A 22544-nucleotide genomic window follows, 5' to 3' on the forward strand; every position below is an offset into this window, starting at 1 on the left:
AGAGGAGGAGGGCTGAGGTGTGAATGCATGCAGCCATGGCCTGTGCACCCGGTCCATAGAGGAGCTGCTGAGAGGAAGAGAGATCAGAGAAGACAGAGACAACCAACAGGTGAGATGACATCTGGAGTAGATGCACACAATGGCAGGAAAGATAAACCTGAGAAAAAACACCCAGTGCTGTAATAATTATTATTTTCATTGTCAATGAATTATTTTTTTAAGAGGCCACACTGAGGGAAAACGCCCTTCCTTTCATGTCTATAGCTTTTTGTTCATGTTGAAGGTCTGCAAAGTCTCAAACACTAAAGTCCACGCCATAAAGCTCTGCGCTTAAACTGCTTGAAACGCCTGGTTAGTAATCCAGCCTTTGTTTTGTTACTTGGTGACATCACTATGTAACACGTGCATTATGCAGCTAGTTTGGAACTGAATTCAACAGAGTGTGAATAAAGGTGCTGCGGTTGTGGCCAGTATTAAAAAAATAATGTGTTTTTGAACAATGAAGGCTTGTAAACCAAATTTAGCAGGAATCCAAAATAAAAGTATAGAGTGAGAAATGAGAATAATATGGCCACTTTAAATGCAATTATTCATTGTTTAGTCTATGAAATGCTCACAGAAGTCAAGTTGTTTTGTCCAAGCAAAGACTAGGATTTATATGGATATATCACTTTCAGATTTAAGATCTAGAAACAGTAACTGTGCTTGAAAAATAACTTAAATGAAAACAATCAATTTTTCTTTAAGCAGCTGGTTTCATCCACACCAGCTTCCAGACCACAGAGCTGAAAGTCAATCACTAGAAAATTAATCAGCAACTACTTTGATAATTGATTGTTTAAGTTATTTTACTGGAAGAAAAGGGTCGTTCAGCTGCTGAAATGTGAGAATTTGCTGCTCTTTGTCACATATGATAGTTAAAGAATATCTTTTAGTTTTAGTTTTGTACTGTTGGTCACACAAAATGAGCAATTCAACGTAGGGTTGAGTGATATGACTTATAAATAATATCTTTATACTTTGAGGCTGCTCTGTGATGTACAGCATATATCTCAATACATACTTTTCTTTCCAAAACAACATTCTCAAATAGTGCAAACATGATAAGGCATGATGATCTTGTAGTTCTGACAGTAATGCAGCCTTTAAAACCAGGAAGAAACACTGACAACATATCACAATATAATATTATTCAAAAGACCATATCCAGTCTCATATCACGCTATCAATATAATATCAATAATTTGCCATAATTTCACATCACCTTGGATTCTGGAAAAGTGATGTGACAGCTGATTTTCACTATTTTTGACATTTTTAAAACGATTGAAAGATGATTAATTGATTAATCAATAATATAATCTACACTACAGGATGATCACTGATGAAAATCATTATTAGTTGCTGTCCAGATCCACATATAATTATTTCTGGGCTCAGCCTAACATTTCTTTGTAACCTGTCATGACTCATTAAGTCTTCTTTTTCGTAATTGACTGCTGCCAAGAGAAAATTGGAAGAGTTAATCCTAATGTGATGCTAACAAGCATAAAAGGATGCTGGTAGCAAGATGATGCAGCTGGTGAGTTAGCTGCACCCACAGTGTGTGTGTCTGTGCTGGAAGAATATTTTCCTCAGGTCTATACTCTGTCATTTTTTCCTTTGACCTTTGCCGACACACCTCTCACATTGTTTCTGTTTGTTCAAAAAGCAATATTTTCTGTTTGCTGTGCTGTTCTGCCTCCTGTTTTGTCAGGGGGAGCTTCTAACTTCTTCCCATGCCTTCTTCCTCCTCCTCTCTCCCCTTTGCTCCCTCTTTGCCCCTCTGTCTCTTCTCTCTCTCTCTCAGGATGAAACTGGTGGGGAGGTCAGCTTGGCCTTTGCAGGTGGCCTTCCTTGTTGCCTTGGTGATGCTCTGCATTGACCCGGTGTCCGCTGGCAGCCGTAACCATCGGGGACCGACAGGTACACCAGGTCTTGCTCTGAGCCCCCCTTCCAAACACCATGAGAGGTTAATTACACTGTCACTGCAAAGGTACAGCACATGTTACTTGAGCCCGTCGCTGACTGAATCATTCCCATCCAGAAGGACGGTGGCCGAGCGGGGACAATTTGCTCTGTCCCTCAGTATGACATAATGTAATGTAGACAAGACCTGATTTGGGATGCAAACACACCCCTGTGTGAGCGATCGAGCCCTCACAGATACAAATGGCACTTAAGCTGTCAGGAGCTGTCAACACAGATAGATCAGTGTGGGCGTGATCTGATCTATTCAGAGTGGTTGTAGACATCCAGCAGTTCAGGGCCGATGCTGTTGTTCTCCAGCGGCCTGTGCATAAAATCATTTAGGCTAAGGTTTCCCTTTGATCTTTGAACTTTGATCTAAAGATGCCCTCCTTTGGATGTTGTAGGGGAACTCTTTTGAAAAAAAAAAAGAGTTTCTGCACACCTGAATGTGTCACAGGAGAAGTTCCACACACCATACTCAACACATTTTATAACAATGTGCTGTTTCAAAACTTTTTAATCTCTATATGTTAGTATTAAGGTCCTCAGCCATCATTTTCCTCCAGTCTCTTAAAAGTGAAATAATTCGTGGAACGTAAGACATTAGCTGAATTTATGGTGATTGATGAGAAAGAGGAAATACCAAGACATGTTTTTTGGGACAGAGAAATCTCACTGGACACTATGAGTTATGTGCTACTTTAATAAGTTTGAGAATAAGTTTGAAGTCGCATCACGTTAGCTATATGGTCTTATAGAAACTCACTATTTGTTGATGTTTAGCTATCTTTCTTCTTGCCACCACAGTAATATTTTCATATTTCTTCATGGCTCATGGCAAATTTCTCACACTGATTTTGTTAGTTGCTTCTTAGCAAATCTTTAATATTGAAAATCTTCAGGCAATATATTTTTTTAATTAGTTCATTATTGGCACGGGTTGCCATGGTTATACCTCTCCAACTGGCAAGGTGGCTTTCGGGAAATGAGAAGCTACGTGCTGCACAGTTTATCTGAAAAGATACATAGCATGTTGAATGAGTGTGTTAACTAAGCTAGCTAAAAACTGACAATATTGCTGTCTAGTAACATTAAAGAATGCGGCAAGTGAAGCGTAACCATGGTAACTAAAGTGCAGGTGTGCCGTTACGATAGTAAATACCGTGAAAGCCTTGGTCTAAAAGGTGAACACACAAGGAGACAACCTAAGAGGCTTTAAGCATCATTCCCAAGTGAACCTCTCAGCGTAAGTTTGAAATAGGGTGTATGTCTCATGTGGAACAGGCCATGTAGGCTCATGACCACAGGCTCATAATTGCCAAAGCCTACATTAACATGCATAGCTGTGCAGCACCGCTTCAACTAATCACTTCGCTTATTCTCTGAGCAGCCCAAGAAAAAAGAATAAAAAATACAACCCATAGCCAGCACCCACTTAAATGAGACCCACAAGCGAAATCTCTTCTGTGTCTTTCATTTCCATAAGTTGTGGAGACAGCACCAAAAAATGACCAACACAGTCTTATTATACAGTCATATTTCATTGCGGCTGACAACCGGGACATTTGTGCTGAGTCACGGCCTCTTGCGCCTTAACTTGTTGGCGCCCACCTCCCAAGTCACCTCTTCCTCACACTTAATTATGACAATTTCCTTAATTATCTCTTGGTTTCTTCGCTCTCACTGCTTGTGTTTTGCAAGGTGACCTTTACGTGCCACAGAAATGCTAGCAGCATCCAGCCTGTGCACTGAGTGATTGTATTCGTTTCCTTTTGACGGAGAGGAGGCAGTCTGCTTACGGCAGGGACACTACTAATTGCAGGCCTTGTGTGTTGTGAAGGTCAGTGTGGGTTCCCACCCCCTTCTCATTTCACTCTGGCTGTGAAACAAGATGACTCGATCCCAAACCGACGGGTGCTTTTTATTAGAGGGTTTACTCTAATTGGTGGAAGTTTAGGACTTGTTGGCTGGGAGTATTATCATGACACACACACACACACACACACACACACACACACACACACACACACACACACACACACACACACACACACAGCGGTTTGAGGCTGGAAAATAATTGGCTGTGTATGTTATAACTGCTAGATAAGTCTAACGTGTTTTTCACATAAGTGTGTTTACTGCTGTTTTGTTGGCAGGTCAGTGAGGCATTTGTTTGATCCATGTTGCTGGTGGTGTACCATTTCCCGCCACATGGGGGCTCTAGAGGTCAAAAAATGCTCCTCTAGATGCAGGTATTTTTTTAAGTCTCATTTGCTCTGTATTATTCTCAGAGGCAGCCTAACATTTTACAGAAACTCATCTCAAAAACAAATCTATAATGGAGATGGATGGACTGGATGTCAGCTGACGGTGCAGACATGGAATGACTGACAGCTGTCACTTTAAACAAATCAGGAAAAAAATAACATCTGCTTTCTTTTTAGAGTCTGACAGCACTCTCGTGGGAATAAAACAGTATAGAATGAAACACCAAATATGTTGTTGGATATTCTTATGGCGTCTCTATATTTTCAGCACATGGCCACCTGGCAGACATCATATAAAGTGTTAGAAAATTCTATTTTTGTTGCATTTCTCCTGACCTGCAGATGGCAAGTGCCAAATATGTATTTGAAGATATATATAAATAAAAAAACACACTGAGAAATATCACAGGAGACAGCTCCACATTTTAACACTGAAACATTCAGCTAATGTATTCGTTACTCTTACTGCCATTTTCACAGTTGGCCCTCTCACAAATAGAACAAGGCTGTGTAGAAAATGGTGAAATGTATTGCAGCAACAAATACTTCAGCACACCCGTAAGATCTTTAATGCTATTCATTTATTCTTTTACTGTATTTAATAACAATTGCACAGAGCAATTCATAAACAGGTCACGCAATAAATTGCATTCCAGGAGTTGTCAAGCTAATCCATCACAAGTAATTATGCACTTCAACCTCATCTGTTGTTTCTTATGTAAGACCTTTCAAACTTTCCTCGCTTTTAAAATGATCGGTTACAGCTCTGAGCAACAGTCTCCTGTATTTTGACAATTAAATTTCAGGCATTGAAATTCTCATATTAAGTTTTTCTTTTGTTCTTTGAATGCTTGAAATTTGATTTGTCGTATTATTTGATTGAATCAGTCACTAGCTTGCAGCAGTGATATTCTTCCATGTGTAAAGCTAACAGTGGGTTTGGCAGCTTTCCACAGTTTGTTATAGCACGTGTAACAAAGTAAACAATGTTTTTGTTGCTTTTTGATCACAAATGAAAGAATTAATCTCTTGTGCCCTCCTTGGCTCAGCAACAGACAGCTCTTTCTGCATGAAAAGGGCTACTGTCATGCTCAGCAACGAGCTTGTTGTATGTTGCATGTGCATCCATGCATGTTTATATTAAAGCATCCTGCACACCCGCCGGTGTGTCCTCATCTGAGGCTGCTTATTAGATGTCTCCTTAAAAAAAATAACATTGGCAAGGTCTTAGAGAGCAGGTTTTATTGGGGATAGATTTGTTGCGCAGGAGTACTCAGCCGTACCAGCGACCTGTTATGCTAATTAGCATAAAGCCTGTGGGCCTGTTAAACACTGATAATGTCAGGAGGATTGATGGCCTGTGCAGGATCGGGGTGAGGAGGAAGAAGGAGCAAGTGAGGATATTGGAGGGGGGAAAGGAAGGGCAGCGAGTGATCTGAGAGGGCAAATGAAGAACGAGAGGAGGATAGGTGGGCTGGGTTGCACCAGCGGTGATACATTTTTAAACCAGATTAAATCATGGTTTAAGTTTAAATCATATTGCACCAAATTTTCAAACTAGCTTAGAATTAATGAAAATTAAACTTATACTTCTCTATACTTCTCTGAGCCATCACGACTTGTCTGACAAACTATTTAGCTAGCTAGCTAGTAAAAAAGCTAACATTTTGTTACTTTGTTTAGCTAGCTAGCAAATAATATCATGTTAAAACTTTTAGCTGTCTAACAAACGTCTCTTTTTTGTTAACTTTTTGGCTTGCTAGCAAACAATTAAACACGTTGTTATTGAATACAGAGCAGCTGAAGGTTTACTGTTTTCCCCTCTCTTTTTCACTTACTGAGTCCGAAACTCTGATTAGAATAAATCATAGATTAAATTAATCTTTGTTGATGCAACTGGGTCAAAGAGACCCAAATGTAGATTTGTAAAGGATATGTGAAGATGTTTGACATGGTGTCCCATTTTGTTTCACATCCGATCATTGTAAACTTGCTCTCTTAAACCTGCAGAGACGTACACTGTGTCCCCTCCACATTGACTTTGCCGCCTCAGACAGATTTGCCAGATATCTGGCCTTTCATAGCGTTGGACATGGTTGTCAGGTATTGACAGGGGAAAGACACAGCGTTTTGATAAATTGCACAATGTTCCTGCGTGCCTGTGTCTGTCAGACTACATCAATCGCCTGACTAACCCATCAGTTCAAGGTAAGCTTGGTTTGTTGGCTGCCCAGCTACTGTTGCCACCCCCCACCCCGTTACCCCCCCACCCCTCTACCTCCCACCCCACCTCCCTTTGCCTGCTGTGGGAATAGAAGCATTTAGCCATGCTTGAGAAGTCTTTTCATCTCAGTGTGCGCTGGGCTCTATTACATTGAGATGGCCATAACAGAATGGTTTAAAGGCAACATTGAGACATTAGATACACTGTTATTATGTGTATATAGCTGCAGGCTGACTGCTCAACACATGAATCTCAAGCAGATGAGGGGTAAGAGGCAGCAGTGCTCTGAACAGGGGCTGGTGGAGGGAAGACAAAACTGAAAAGTCAAAAACAGTCAAGCTGTAGCACTTCAGTCTGCAGTCTGCTCTCCAGACCACTTTCCTCCTGTCTGGGACTTGTCCTGGTTTTGTAGTATTTCGATTCAGACTTCTGCTGGATATTGACCAAACTTTATACTTTTCACTCCTCTAACTCGAAACATCTTCTGAAACCTCACTTTCCACCGACATTACAGTTCAAAAAACCAGAGTGAGAGTTATTTTCAGCCCAGGTCCAGCCCATTTCTGAGACCCACCTACTTTAATTCACGACCCATTATACTGGATATAAACATAGTTTGCAGACAATGTTATATGTGATTTTTTGTTTTGCACTCAAGATATCTTGGCACTGTAGTCTATAAGCCAGCATACTTGTGTCATCATCACCATCAACTGCTCTCAAGCTGCAAGCTTGATTTTGTCATTAAGAAGTTGCCAAGTTTGACACATTTGGCTGCATCAGCTTGTGTAGATTTTTTTTTTTTATTCTGGCCTTTTAAATTTTTTGAAGAGAAAAGTCTTAATAGTCAATAAGTGATCAAAGTAGGATCACTATAAACTACAATCAGTGAAAGAGACCAACTCTATTTTTCGCTTGTTCCAATTTAAAAAAAATGTGAATTTTTTTTGCTGTGGTCCCCTGCAACCCACTCAAGTACCCTTGTTAGTCCCTGGACCCCAGTCTGAAAACCCACTGGCTTATATAATGACATATTTATGATCAGTTTGTTCTAAAGAAACAAACCAAATATATGTGGCAATTTCAAAAAACAGACAAGTTTGTCAACTTCCTTTTTTTTTTGCTGTTCTAGCAGCGTGGCTAAGCTAAGTGTCAACTTGTGCATTGGCCTGTCTGTCTGTCTGTGTGTCTGTCTGTCTGTTGACCCTCCACTTTGTTCCAGCCGCACATCAGAATGTTGCTGATGCTGACATTAGCATTCCCAGAAATGTTTCATCCTTTGCCAAACCCTTTCCCTAACTCTAACCTTTCTGTCAGAAAGCCCTGAAGGCAAACGTCTCCTACAAGCAGCCCCACTGTGCCTATACATACAGAGCATACAGTCTATAATACAGAGTCACATAGCTGCTGGCGAGGCTGTAGGCTCCTAGTCTTGTTAAAATACACATGAAATGCTTCAGCCATGCCTGTGTTCTGAAATTCACCACAAAAAGAATACAGAAATATATTTATTATGCACTAAAATTAAGATTATTACATTATCAAATACTTGTAAGACTGTTTGCTATAAATACAGATAACACCTCTTGTTTCTTTGCAACAAGAGTGGGTGGTTTTGAGTTCATTTCTCCCACATTAGATAGATTTTGGCTATAAACTGTGTATGGCTCTATAACCTTTATTGATTGATTACATACCTTGAATGCTCAAGGGTACAATTCAGAGCTGCACTACTCTGCAAAGATGTTCAGCTCTGCTTACAAACAGGCCCACACTTACAAGCTCACAAACGTGTAAATGTATAGTAAATTCATGCATATATTGATTTATCCACCCACTTTTACTGTATATTTCAGAAATTAGTTCAGTATTTTGCTCATTTTGCAGATTATCATTGGTGCGGCTTGGTAAAACTTTTTTTTTTCTTTTCTTTAGGAGAAAATGCCAGATAAGGTCAGGATGCCATTGATATAAACCACCGATGTAACTAAGACTACACTAGAGTGTTATTCTTTACTTATACTTTTTCACTGTCAAATAGTTTGACTTTGCTCTCGATTCAGAGGCTGCAGCAAAAACACGATTTAATGAGACCTTTCACAAATTCTCAAGTTGTACCATATTTGATTTTTCTGTAAACACTGAGGTTAAAGAAATCAATATTTTGAGATATGATGTGATATATTTAAGTTGAATGTAGCTTATTTGTGCAGGTTTGAAGAAATGAATAACTTGCTGGAACTTGCTCGGTTAGTGATCGAGTCTGCAACTCTTTTTAACAGCCTTTTACAGCTGCATATAATTTACTTTCATTCCTTGGCTAAACTGTCAGACAAAAGTGAGAGTGATATGAAGACAAACTGCAAAAAAGGACTACATATTTGTCATATTTTACTCAGTATTTTATTCCAATTAATTATAAGTGAACAAATCAGTGTCAGTGTTAAAAGTGTGTATTTTGCAGCTTGTTGTGCTGCTCCCTGATGAAGGCCACACCAGCAACATCTGAAACACACTGAAGTTGTTTTGAGTGTCCCTTTGAACCGGCCATGAAAGAAATGCTTTTAAAATATTTGCTTGAAGAACACCTTGGACTCTCTTTTTCATTAAACTGCAACTGTAAACCGCATGAAAACCCAACGGAGGCCTTCCAACCTGTCTTCTTTCAATAACAGAACACAGTCTGAGACAAGCATGCAGCCTTTCCTCATTCACCCTACACCAGCCTGAAATTACCCCATACTTCAGCATGAGGAAAATTATAAAGGGATGGCTCAGATTATTTGATCGGGGGTCGTGCGAGGTTCTCATCGATAGTCAGTGTAAAAGCTACAGTAGATATCAGTTGGCGCAACCCTACTTTGGAGAATAAGAGAGGGATACCAGCCTAGAAGCTAACAACTCTCAGATCTTGGCTCTGCTCTGATTCAAATATGCATTTTATGAGTCACATACAAGTCTATTTTTGATGGATGCTGTGTCAGCACAGAGCAAACAGGAAGTCAAACACAGAAAAATCATAGAAAATCCAGTCAGCTTTCACATTGATAGATTTGCATCATAAAAACAGACAAAAAAGAAATTAATTACGTAGCATTCTTATCCATGGTAGAAGCACCAACACCGAGGAAGAGAGACGGGCTGTGTCCAGTGGAATCCAGGGGTAAGCAAAGACCTGCTGTGGACAGGGTCAGCAGCAAAAGGTATTTTAGTCACTAAAAGAAATCAGTTGAACAGTTGAATTGTACACAATATTTAGTATATTTTCAGACATCCTTTTCTGACTTTTCTCTATCAAGCTCTCCAAATTAACCAAACTCCATAGGCACAATCAGTAATTTTACCTCACACAACACAGGAGCTGCTGGCCTGTCACTGTCTCAATCTGTCTGACTTTGGTGAGTCTGAACTATCACCTTCAAAGACCAAAATCATTCAAGAACACAAACAAACTAACAGATTGAGACAATGGCAGAGCAGCATCTATAGTGTTCTGTGAAGTAAAATTACTGATTTCTTCTATGGCGTTTGGTTGGTTTGGAAAGAGTGATATTTGGCTTATATAACAGCGATTTCTCAATTTCAAAAGACTGTCAGATGGCAAGATTAAGTGGTAAAAACATTCTAAATATATCATAGTGGCTAAAATACCTTTTGTTGCTGCCCTCATCTACAGCGGTTCATTGCTTAGCTTCTGTGCTGTACACTCCAAACTGGGGCTGTGCTTACTGTCATCTACTGTAGCCGATACACTGAATATTGATAAGAATCTCACACAACCCAACTTAAAATAATCTAAACTATCCCTTTAAAATTAGCCTACAATGCTTGACAAGACAAAGAAAAGGAACATAAATGAAGTTTACGTGTGTTTATCTTCCTCCACTCACACATATCTCAGAGCTTTACAGTTTTAAAATACAAACAGGCCTGGCCCGGGTCTGATGTAGGCAATAAAGAGAGGAGACCTGTGAACCTTCTGACCTCATTATGCCGACAGGAGGCGAGCTGCTCTTTGTTCTCCCTGCTGCCGGTGACAGTACTTCTCCTCCTCCTGTGTGACTCCCCTTCTCCCCCCCTTCTCTTTCTCACTAACAAGCTGCCTGTTTCTGAGATGGGGGCAGCCCATTGACCAGTCTGCTCCGAGAGAGGAATTAATTCTCAGAGCAGAGTAATGATAACGAGGGCATGAAGCTGATTAAAACAAAGGCAATTTATTTGATTGTGTTTGAATTAGACTTTCATTTTTTTCTAACATTGTTACTCAGTGATTTCATCGTGATTATCACTGTTATAATTAGGGTTGCATGATGGCTCTTGTCCCATTGAATTTTGTTCTATTTTATTATATTTTGGTTTTTATCAGTAGACATTGGCTATATGTATTTGTGTGTGTGCATGTGTGTGTGTGTGTGTGCGGGGGTAATCCGGCAGCTGCTCCAGCCTCAGGAGAGCCCGAGACAGAGGAGTGAGGGAAATGAAAGTGGAGGGATGATAGCGGAGGGGCGCCCTCAGAGAGCCTGGGATCATTGATGGGGCTCTCTGGAGAAGAGAACAAACAAACTTTAAATCAGAAAGGATGAGAGGGGCCATGGCCTGCAGAAATGGAACCCTCTGCAGAGTGTGTGCGCTTCGTTTGCGCCCATGTTGTGTGTTTACGGCTCTATGTGTGTGTGTGTGTGTGTGTGTGTGTGTGTGCACTTTTGTGTCTGCCTGCAAAGCTCATTGAGCTGAGCATGAAAAGTTTTGGAGTCTGGGTAAAGTCACGTACATAAATGAAATCTGGGCTTATAGTACAGTATAACCAAGGTTTTTCCCAGGCTGTAAAGAGGCTTATAGGTAGTTATGTCGCCAGGAGGGTTTGCTGTGCTTGGGAAACGGTGCCAGAGACTCTCAGGAGTGCACAACAAGCTTTGAGAGCAAAGATAAGGTGGCTGGAATCTGTTCAGAAGCCATAAGCAAAGATTAGATATACTAAACATTTCACCCAACATTTGTGGATGCCGCATTTTCCTTTAGGTGACAACAAACCCCCCGCTCCTGAGACATTCATGGATTTAATGTGCTGAGTGAAATGTAACATTAGCATAGACATTATACAGTACACTCTTCTAAACAGGAACATACAATATAAGCCTATTCACACATTATCCTCACAGCATCCTCATGTTGTTGGATTGTACTGTGTGTGTATGCAGTGTTGGGGAGGCTACTACTTAAAGTAGATTTATGTTGTATATTTACTGTAATAAATCATAAAATGACCATGATATGTCACCAGAGATTAAGAGAACATGCTAATTTGAAATAGTGGCTTCTGTGACAACAGTGCTAGCATGTTCTACTTTGAAATTTACATTTCAGTCTGGAATGTCTGTTTCTGTTTTCCCATTTCATGTTTATTAGAGTTCAAATTAATGCTGAATGTTAACCAAATGAGTTAGTGTCTGTTGAAGAGTCATAAGAAATAATCTTTTAGAAGGAGTAGGTGTTAGTTAAATTGAGCACTGAAGACACTGAATTCCAGCTTTTGTTTTCAGTATAACGGGCTTAGCTTTACATTTACAGACAGTTACAAACAGCTGACCAACTGACAGCAAAGGACACGTCATTGCTTGTTATTGTCCAAGTATAATGCTGTGCTCATCTAGCGCTAGGTTGAGTTTCCCTGCAGCCAGCAGGTGTGGTGGCAAACGTGAGCTGATGCAGAGATGAGACAAACACAGGAACTTAGTGCATAAGAGGAGAAGTTTATTTGACAAATAGAAAGCTAGAGTAAAGATGTGCAACCTCCTTTTATAGTCTCATCTGTGCACGTGTGTATGGATGTACTGTATATGTGGGTGTGTCCTTGATTGAATCCAGATGTTTCCTCAACCTGCGTCAGCTTCAAGGTCAGCATCCTGTTATATGTAGGCACTGCTGGCACAGCTCCACGAGCAGAACACAGTTTTCTTGCTGAATATAGCTCGCATTGAGGAATTTATTGCTTCAGTTGATTAATTAATTGTTGATATACCACTAACACTGACTGGACATCCACAAAAGCGCAGAATTTTCCATTTAAGTACCGAAAACCCCCCAGCACAGTTAACTACTGAAAAAGCTACAGAGATTTGAATGTAGTTGGTATTTCGGTCAATTTTCTCCTTTTCCTGTAAAACCAACATATCAGGTGGCATCTTCAGGTAACTACTGTTAGCAAAATGCTAGCTAGCAAGCTGGTGTTTGTAAAACTCTAGCTTTCTACCTAGCTAAGGATTGATGTAAACTGATGAGCTTGAATTAAGATGTGAATATAGGTCACTTTTACAGGTCCCTCAAACAACGTCTTTTTTGACAATCCTCCAAGTTTGTTTTTCTTTCCAAAACAGAGACAACCCTTGCACATGGCTTGTCTAGGTACAGGAAACAGGAGAGGAGAAAGTTGACCGAGATACCAGGCTCGCTCAACTGTCATTAGAGCACAGACTGAAAAGCGGCAAGACTTATAAAGAGTCAGTTATAGTTAAAACTGAGCTACGTGTATTTAACTACACCCAGTCACTCATTGTATTTGAACAACACCAGCGTGTGTAGCAAGATGTCTGAAGTTCTATTTGTTTCTATGAAGCCATATTTATCTTTTAGTACAAGGAGTCTAGTCTGTATAATAAAGCTTACTTCCCTTAGGAGGAGCGAGGATGATAAACACAGAGATTATTTGAACCGTTTGATTGAACAGAAATAATTCAGATTAAAAGCATATTGTTTCAGTAACATCACACCAGCACACACACAAACACATAAAAAACCCATTTTGCCACGAGGAAGAGAGCTTTGTGTTAAAAATTTACTTTAAGTTAAGCATCCCCTTCTGTCCCATTACTGTCAAGACAATGTTATAATTAACCAGACCAAGGTCCCCGGGGAAGTGTGAAGATAATAAGGGAGATTAGACGCTGTTTGTGTGTTGGAGGTGTCAGGTGAAAAGCAATTATCCTCATATGAATTATGACTTTCAAGATCACACTGGCGCAGGCACACAAATGCAGAAAAGCCAACACATACACCCAGAGATTTAAAAAAAAACCAATGCAGGATACATATATGTATCCGTCCATACACACAGACATGCTGTATACATACACCCACACAGCGATAAGTTCTGACCAGAACCCATGAGGATTTATCCTATTAGTGGGTCGCTCTGCCACATGACTCCTTCATAAAATGTGCATGTCTGTTCTTTGCTCAGATCAAGTGGTTTATTTAGTTGGAAAGAAGCCAAAAGGAATTTTTATTTTTTTCAACATGTCCTGCTCTCGTGTTTTGTTTTTTTTTTCCTGCACACAATGACAACAACAGAGCCGCCTCAGTGTCTAAGTTAATGAGGGCACTGGGCTGAGAATAAAAGCAAAGTATCACTAAAGAGTGTTTACTTATGAATCAAAGAGTGTGAGACTGGAATAAATTGAAGAGTTTATACAAAAGTAAATAATTCAGCAGATTTGTTTAATCCTCAGAGAAGCTGTTGCCGTGTATATTTGATTGTGATTTGCTGCACATATTTATTTGAATTTAAACTCGATATTTTAGAGCAAGAAACCGTCAAAACACCAATAAGGCATCATGAAAGGTGATGAATTTCAAATAATCCCCGTCCCCTCTCCTTTTTCTTTCCATCTCTTTGTCTCTCAGTCTCGTACCAGGTGAAGCAGGGGACATGTGAAGTGGTGGCCATCCATCGCTGCTGTAATAAGAACAAGATTGAGGAGCGCTCTCAAACCGTCAAGTGTTCCTGTTTCCCTGGGCAGGTCGCTGGCACCACCAGAGCCAGACCCTCCTGTGTGGAAGGTAAAAACTCCACAACCCAGTGTGTGTTGTGTGTGTGTGTGTGAATGTGTAGCCTGTATTCATATATCAGCCCCAAAATCCAGATCATTCCTCAAGGGTGGAATTGCATCCACACAAACAACGATGCCAACACGTGTGTTCCTCTTTGTAAAATATCCATTTAAATATATGAGGAGTAAATTCTAGACACTCATGTTCTGAAAAACTGTTATCAAAGCAGCAAGTACATTTGCTTGAAGGAGAACATTCCCTTTGAGCAAATCACCACCATGACACTGATTCTGGTTGAACTGACCTCCTCCAAGTCTGGTTATACTGGTTAAGTTGCAAAGAGACTATAGCAGTTGCACCACCTGCTTCAACTGCAGCTGCAGTAACAGGTGACGCTAAACAAAATTTTGTTTTTGGCCCCAAAGCACTCTCAGCACAACCACCAAATTACACATGCATAGTGTGCCCTGTGTGATAACATTTTGAAACTTTCATTTTTACTTTAATTTTCCCTTAAAGGACCAATGTGTTGGATTTAGTGTCATCTAGCAGTTAAGTTATAGATTGCAACCAACTGACCAACGTTCACCCTCCCCTTCCAAGTCTGTAGTAGAACTTACAGTGGCTGCAAAACTCACGAAAAACGCAAAAGGCGATATCTAGAGTTAGTGTTTGGTTTGTTTGTTCTGGACTAACCTGGTGGTACAACATGGCAGCCTCTATGAAAGAGGACCCGTGCCCTCTGTAGATATAAATAGCTCATTCTAAGGAAACAAAAACACAATGATTATTATTTTCAGGTGATTATACAAGAATGATTATGGTTATTATGTTCCATTTCTACCATATTCTGCCAATATTTCCCCTTAAATCCTACACAATAGACCTTTAAGAAGCAGTAAAGGCAATAACACTAATATTGTATATATTCTGTATGGATGTATTGCAAAACACACAACATAGAAGCTATATTATACCTACAGTCAGGAAAATATTAAAACCTAAAATGCTGTATGATTAAATCATGGAGAAGAAATATTTGAAGTGTCTTGTGCATCATTTTAAACACGTTTCTCCACAATTCTGCAGCAAGGCCTCTGCAGCTCTGGCAAACCCTGGGAACATGACCAGAATTCAAAATGATGTTTTAGACCTTTGAACAGTGCCTGGCTCCATAACATGTTTTTGTAATGATTGACACACTGCCGAATCTGGCAGGGTCACAGAGGCTAAAAATGTTTTTAATCATTAAAGTTGCTACATGAAACATTTCACCAAAAACAAATCATTATGAGATTCATTTTAAGACATTAGTCACATAAATAAATGAGTCCACTGCAGGAAAGATTAATTGGTTGCACTTTATTTTAAATTGCTGCCAAGCTGGATTCTGTCTGAAAATTGATTTTCTTTATTGCACAAAAAAGGAGGAGACAGCTCTTCTTCTTGCACAAACAGAGTTTAACCTTTTAAAGTGAAAAAAAGAACATGTAAAGATGATGGAAAAGTTACAGCAGGCCTTTGTATCCTTCTTAACAAAGCTGCACAATAAAGAAACACAAAGGGCGAGAAAGGCGAGGGCAAGAACAAATATCAAAAGAAAGAAACAATAAAATCTTTTCTTTACACTTGGCACTAAAGGAAAATGGCACCATTAATAAGCATCCACCATGGTCTTTTATGCTTATAATCACAATAAGTCATTTATTGTGTATTGTATTGTATTATATTGTGTTGTATTGTAGTGTATTGTATATGGACAGACACAGTATAAAGGGACAACATGAAATCATTTGTACAATATAAATATCAATGCCTGTCCCTAGAAGGGTTTTTATAAAAATAAGAGCTTAACAAGGTCAACTGAGTGCAGCAAGATTTCATCAAGCTAAATAAAAAGTGAGTATAGCAAGATACGATAACGATAAAGCACACATTCAAAGGTGCTGTATGCAACAGCAGACCACCAGCATCTTAGACAAAAACTATTGCAGGTATTACTGCATATTTCTTGCCTAAATGTTTCTCGAAACAATGTTTCCAACTCACAAAACTCAGATGAACTGAGTGGTGCTGATTAAATGTTGGATCAATTTTATGATCCAATTAAATATTGCTTATTTCTTTCTTAAAATTCATTCAGAAACATATTTTAGTGTACTGTTTAGCTGTAATACAAGATACATTGTGGTCAGTGTGGCTGCCACTTTGGTTCTGGTTTCCAACGGAGAGTCCCGATACTATGAACTGTCAAATTAGGCAATGTTAATCAAGACTTTGTGACCACATTTCTTGGCTAAAAGTTAGTTACTGACCTGGCCACCTTTGCGAAAATGGACAGAGAGGGACACACACACACACACACACACACACACACACACACACACACACACACACGTCATTCTCTATTAAGGATGCCACCACTCCACAACATTCCTACATAGCAAATAGTTGTTTGCTGACATTTAGTGAGGCTGACTGTTGTATATTGTACCTTTTAAATATACTACATTTAAAAACTAAACATGAGTGCAGGTTTGCTGAATTAACAAGACTTTGGTAGTCTCTTAAAACTCATCACGTGTGCATCACATTTCAAGTGAACAGGTAGCAAGTTCCAGGACTTTGCTCATGTCACAAAAAAAAAGCTGCATGATCAAAAGATGTTTGGCAGAATTGATCTTTAGAATTGCCACTTGAAGCTGGTGGACCTGCTGCAGCTCCGTAATCTCTTGATGAATTTGCAGAAAGGCTGAGGAGCATGTTTATCATCATTTATACATCTAAACATTGTACTTAAAATGCAGCAATGTTGATGCCTTATTGACTTTATATCCAAAATACACACACACACTAGACCAACATTGAAAAGTTGTTAAACTGTATGTTTTTCATCATATACTGTAGTAAAACTGCATATCTCTGCCCTGCATGTCCAACAGTTTGTGGTTCATCATGTCCCATAGAGATCATGTAACATGAAGGTTTGAAGCCACTAATGCAGGTAATGGAAGCCCAATCTGTCTCCTTGCTTCCTTTATCCCCCCAGCTGTCAGCCAAGGCTGCCTCAGCCTCAAGACTGGAAATTTAAACTGCAGTTTAAAAGGCCCAATTTTGTTTGGGACAGCTTTCCATTTCATATCTTTTCAGGCCTCTCGAGTGTACGACAGATGGTGATAAAGAAAGTATTTTCAAATAAAAAAAAATAAAGAACATGGTTTGGCAGGAGGGAAGTATTTTGGGAAAAAAGATGAGTAAAATCATGACATCAAAAAATATGTTGTTAATAATATGATGCAAATTAATAATCTAAGGAATTCTGCTCACACATGATATATACAGCAAGTATAATATGCACAAATAAGTGTGTATGTGGTTGTTAATACATGGTGTGTGTGAGTGTGAGTGCAGTCATGATAGACAGAAGAAAGCTGCGGGTCATTTTTCGCGGACCTTTGTTCCACCCGCTTGTCCGATCAGCGAGCTCCTGCCCAGCAAGAAACAAGCAGTGTCACTGACCCCTATCATCCACAGACGCTCCGCTGAGATCACAAACACACACACAGTGTCAGCCAACCCGATCCAATCACGCTGTATTAGCCCCCTACCAGAGGAAAATACATAGTTGTCTCATATGTGAGTGGAGCCAGTGAATCTGTGGGTTATTCAAACTGTTAGGGTCAGCCGGGGGGGTGTAAACTGAGTCCACACTCTCAAAGACCAGAACGACTGATAAAACAACACAAACAGAGACTTTGATGAAGGGATGTGAGGGCAAAGATGAAGTGTTTTTTTTTTCTTAGACTTCGAACTTCTGCACTTTTTCGTTTGTTTGTTCCCTGTGAAAACACATTATCACTGTAATACGGTAAATTAATGATATGGTAATTATCAAGGGGGAAAGAACAAACAAAAAGACACTGCATTCACACAGCCCGAGCTTCACTTTGTTCACTTTTATTGACAAACTCAATATAGTAAGATAATGAGAAGAAATGAAACTTATTCAGCTTGGTAAATAAAAACAAATATATTTTTTGAATATTTGGGTTATGATTTAACTGTTCTGCTTTGTTGATATCGGGTTCAGTTCCTCATTGTTTAGGGTTCCATAGACCCTTCTGCTTTATGAGTAAAAATAATAGCGTTACAACAATTACTACTAAGTATTGGGACTGTGTATTGGCGCTTTGCCACAAACATGGCCTAAACATTTGATGAAGCTAACAGAGATGATTATAAGTGTTGTTATTACAGTGAAAATAAAGGCCAAACAAAGAAATATTCATTTTGTTTAACAAAAAGTCAGATGTTTACAGTATGTTATCTGTTATAGTGACATTACTTACGTTACTGGTCAGGTAGCTGGGCTGGAAGACGTATTCAAAAACTTACTTAAGTAAAAGTGCAAAAGCACTATCAGCTAAATGTGCTTAAAGGATTAAATTTAAAAGAAAAATGGTCTCTGTGAGTGTTCATCATGTCATGTAATGTACTAATTTTAACCCATCCATATACTGTTAGTAGTTTAATTTATTACAATGCATCATATTCTAATTCTGATCATGTTTTCTTTATAAAATTTGAATCTGAAAGTTTTGAAATAAATAGTGGAGTTAAAAGTATGTTATTTCCCTTAAGATTTAGTAGGGTAAAGGTATAAAGTAGCATAAGATTTAACTACTCATGTAAAATACAAGAATCTCAAGTAGGCTTTAAGTAAAAGTACTTAGTTGTTTCCCACTACTGTCAGCTAGACCCCAGAGAATCAAACTCACTGAACAAAGAAAGAAATCCATGTATTTGCTGAATACTGGGCTGAATACTGTCAACACCAATACAGAGAAAATAAAATCTGTTGTATTTAACTATGTTGTACAGCTGGGCTGTCTGAGACCCCAAACAGAATTAATACGAGTTCATTAATATGTTACCTTCATGCACCTCATGTTTATTCTCATAAATTTGGGAAAAGTCATGAAGTATCAAGCTGATAAGACAATATTGAATATATATGCACAAAAACTCCACAGCACTCTCTTTTAAAACAATTAAAATGCCTTTATTGTCACAGCAGGGTTATGTAAGACCTTTAAATAAAAACATTATTTTGGGATCAAGCCTTTGTCAGGGAGTCAAACATCAGAAGAGATCGAATGAAACAAAAGACCCGTTTATAGTGACATTCTTCCACTGGGAATCTGTGTTTTTAGGCGTAACATGACTGTACCGTGACAATACAGGCATTTTAATTGCTTTAAAGCAGAATGTGTTGGAGTTTTCTGTGATTTTTGAGTACATGAGTCCAAAGAGCTCTGCAAACATGTTTTAATATGAAATATGTTTTTGTGCTTTTAACTGGGCCCCAGGGTCTCCAGATCCCAAAACACCACATTTTGATCAATTACTGTATATTATTAACGATTATTTATTCTTGTCTTTCATTTGCACCCTAATCTGTGCACTTTCTCTTGCTCCTGAGTTCTTTAGTGGCTTCCATTGCAATTAATCAAGCACATCTCAATGTGTTTGACTACCTGTTCTGCATGCACGTACTCTGTACAGGTGTTAAAGCAGCTTCAATATTTAGTCATAATTACAATCATCCACAGAGGCTCACAACCTCCATCCGGCATGTTGCTGTTGCTGCTGTTGGCCAGTAGACGGTGCTTTTTCCATTCAAATGACTCAGTCAAAGACATACCTGCTAGTTCATTTCAGCACTGTTTTCACCCAATAAGAAAAGCAGATTTGTTGTTTAACCTCTTTGATGAGTTTCTCGATGGGAACAATTGCGTGATAATGATAAAATCAGGCAACCATAGCAAAGATGATTGGCTTTGTAATGAAAGTTGGGATACATCAGGCATCATGTGAAACTTTGCTAACCTTTCAGAATAGGCGTTACTCTGATGCTTTTCTTTTGTTTGTTGACTTCTCCTTAAAAGATTTAGTGTAGTTTGCTAAAAGTGAGGAATGACACTGATGAGGAGCTAATAGACTGACAGTTATTACTGAAAGTCACTCACTGATAAATTCTTTTCGTGGACTTAATCACTTCTTTCTTTCCTCTTTCCTTCTTTCTCCCTCGCACACACACATCCGCACACACAGAGCTTAGTTCCTCCATCCCTGTAGTCATGAGGTTTTCTAATTTCCTATTCAGATCTCACCTCCGTGCCTCACCAACCTCTCACTTCCAAATCCGGTGCTCAGCAGCACTTATCTCATGAGTCACGCTTGACCTCTGAGTTCGCAGGTACAAAAGATCTCACCTCATCCAACACCGCTTTACCCACACAAACACACATCCACGCATGCTACTCTCACCTTTTAGGCTTGAACGCTGATGGAAAGAGACAAACCCCTCTCAGAAGCCAGCCTTTATAGAGGAGCCATAGTGTAAATGGAGTTACATTATTGATGCGGGCTGAAAAAGGAGTAAATGGCAGCAGGTCCCATTACTGGCTGTTGCACGGTGGGGCCCATTACTGTCAGACGAACTTTTTCGAGTGAACTCCATTCATCAGAATAATCTTTTTCTTGATTTTAATTATTTTTTATTGGAATCAGTGGTGGTGCTGTTGAGTTTTAATGTTAGTGCTCTAAGTAATAAGATGATTTGGAAAAGTCTGAAATCAGAATATAAAGATATTCCAGAGGTACGAGTAATGATATCTAATAAATAGAACTAATCTGTTTTTTAAGAGTAGGGGAGACCTGGGATGGACCACTTTTTGTTTGAGCATCAGTATCTCAGGGGGTGTGCTAAGTCTATTATTTGTCTATTACAAATAAAACTCAACTGGACATCTACTATAAAAATGTCTGTTTATGTGAGTTCATGTCAAATACAAGTTGTATTGTAACAACGTACCCCACTACTGAGGTGAGTTGTAACATTCTCTGGGGATAGATAACAATGAGAGATAATTTACTAAATAACATGTATTATTTATTACACTATCCAGTTTACGAAACTTAATTGAAAAATGAACAATAAGAAATTTTAGATAAAGTGAACAATTTTAAGTGACAAAAAACACTTTATGTGTGCATGTTAACTGGATTCCTCAATGTGCATGTGGCACATAAGGGTTCAATCACTGTGCAAAGTCTTCTATGCATACAGTGATGCTGAAATTCTCATCATTTTAATGAAATGTTACAACTGTCCCCACCCCGAGAAGCCAGTAGATAGATAACTGTTTTAGCATGTGGCCTTGAAGGTAGCATGAATGCAAAACATCAAATTAAACTAGAGAAATGTCTGCTTAAAGTTATGTAAGTCAAACGATTGTATCTTCAATATAATGGACGCTAGGCAAAATCTAATCTTAACAAAAATTTTACTTTCTTACTTGAAAATCAAGTTTTTGGTCATAAATCAACATTGCTGCTCACAATGAGCTCAAATAGGAAATAGGAATGTACCATATTGTACCACTGCAGCCTTTTTCTAATTGGTAAAACTGGCAGTGTTACAACTAACCTAGTGTTACAGCAGTCCCTGGTCTCCCCTACTCTATAGGAGAAATGTATTGGCTCCACTTGTGTGTCTGTGTCGCTTAGATTTCACGTTCAGGGGAAAATTTTGCACAAAAAGCTAATTCGTCTAAGTGAAGGTAGAACGTGTGTCCACTGTTTGGGTTTATTCCAGTAGCATTCAGGAAAAATAAAATGTTTTTTTGGTCTCAATTGGGGTTCTGTCAAGTTTAGTTAAGCTCACAGGATTAGTTAGGAATGTATTGGTTTGGGCTCGGGCTTGTGTGCAACTCCAGGGAATGAATGTAAGTCCAGAAACAAAGCTATCCTCATATAAAGCATGTGGGTTAATACTCCTTGCTTAGTTGTTGTGCACACATGCAGTATTATATAAAACCATGCATAACCTTTACTTATATAATTGTCATTATCAACACAACAATGTATAAAATACTAAAAATGTGGAAGTATTAGATTAGAGGTTTTCAGTTTGAGAGGCGGGCCTCCCCGGGTGGCCTCCAAACAGTTTGAGGGTACGTTCAGTGAATGGAAATGAATATGTCACAGTAGTTATTGCATTAGTTATCAAAAGTGAATCACAGAGAATAGCCCAAATGTGTGTGACTTGATTTAAGAGATTGTTCAGCGATATTGAGTACTGAGGAATTTTGCTGTTTTTTTCATTTTCTCAGAGGCGGAAACTAATAAATTAACAGACCTTTTCTATATAT

At 39.0% G+C, this 22544-nt stretch overlaps 1 protein-coding gene across 1 annotated transcript in view; it reads left to right on the forward strand.

Moving 5' to 3' along the window:
• Nucleotide 1: 1 nt before the first annotated feature.
• The window catches only part of tafa4b (TAFA chemokine like family member 4b), a 42814-nt gene continuing 20271 nt past the window's right edge, over nt 2-22544 (forward strand). The window contains exons 1-3 of the mRNA XM_084744236.1: nt 2-109; nt 1850-1965; nt 14182-14337. Of these exons, the coding sequence (XP_084600362.1) occupies nt 1851-1965; nt 14182-14337 (271 nt within the window). The 5' untranslated portion in view covers nt 2-109; nt 1850. The remainder of the gene's footprint in view (nt 110-1849; nt 1966-14181; nt 14338-22544) is intronic.

Source organism: Lutjanus erythropterus, chromosome 2 (genome assembly GCF_056507025.1).
Source record: "Lutjanus erythropterus isolate fLutEry1 chromosome 2, fLutEry1.hap2, whole genome shotgun sequence".
Taxonomy (NCBI): domain Eukaryota; kingdom Metazoa; phylum Chordata; class Actinopteri; order Lutjaniformes; family Lutjanidae; genus Lutjanus; species Lutjanus erythropterus.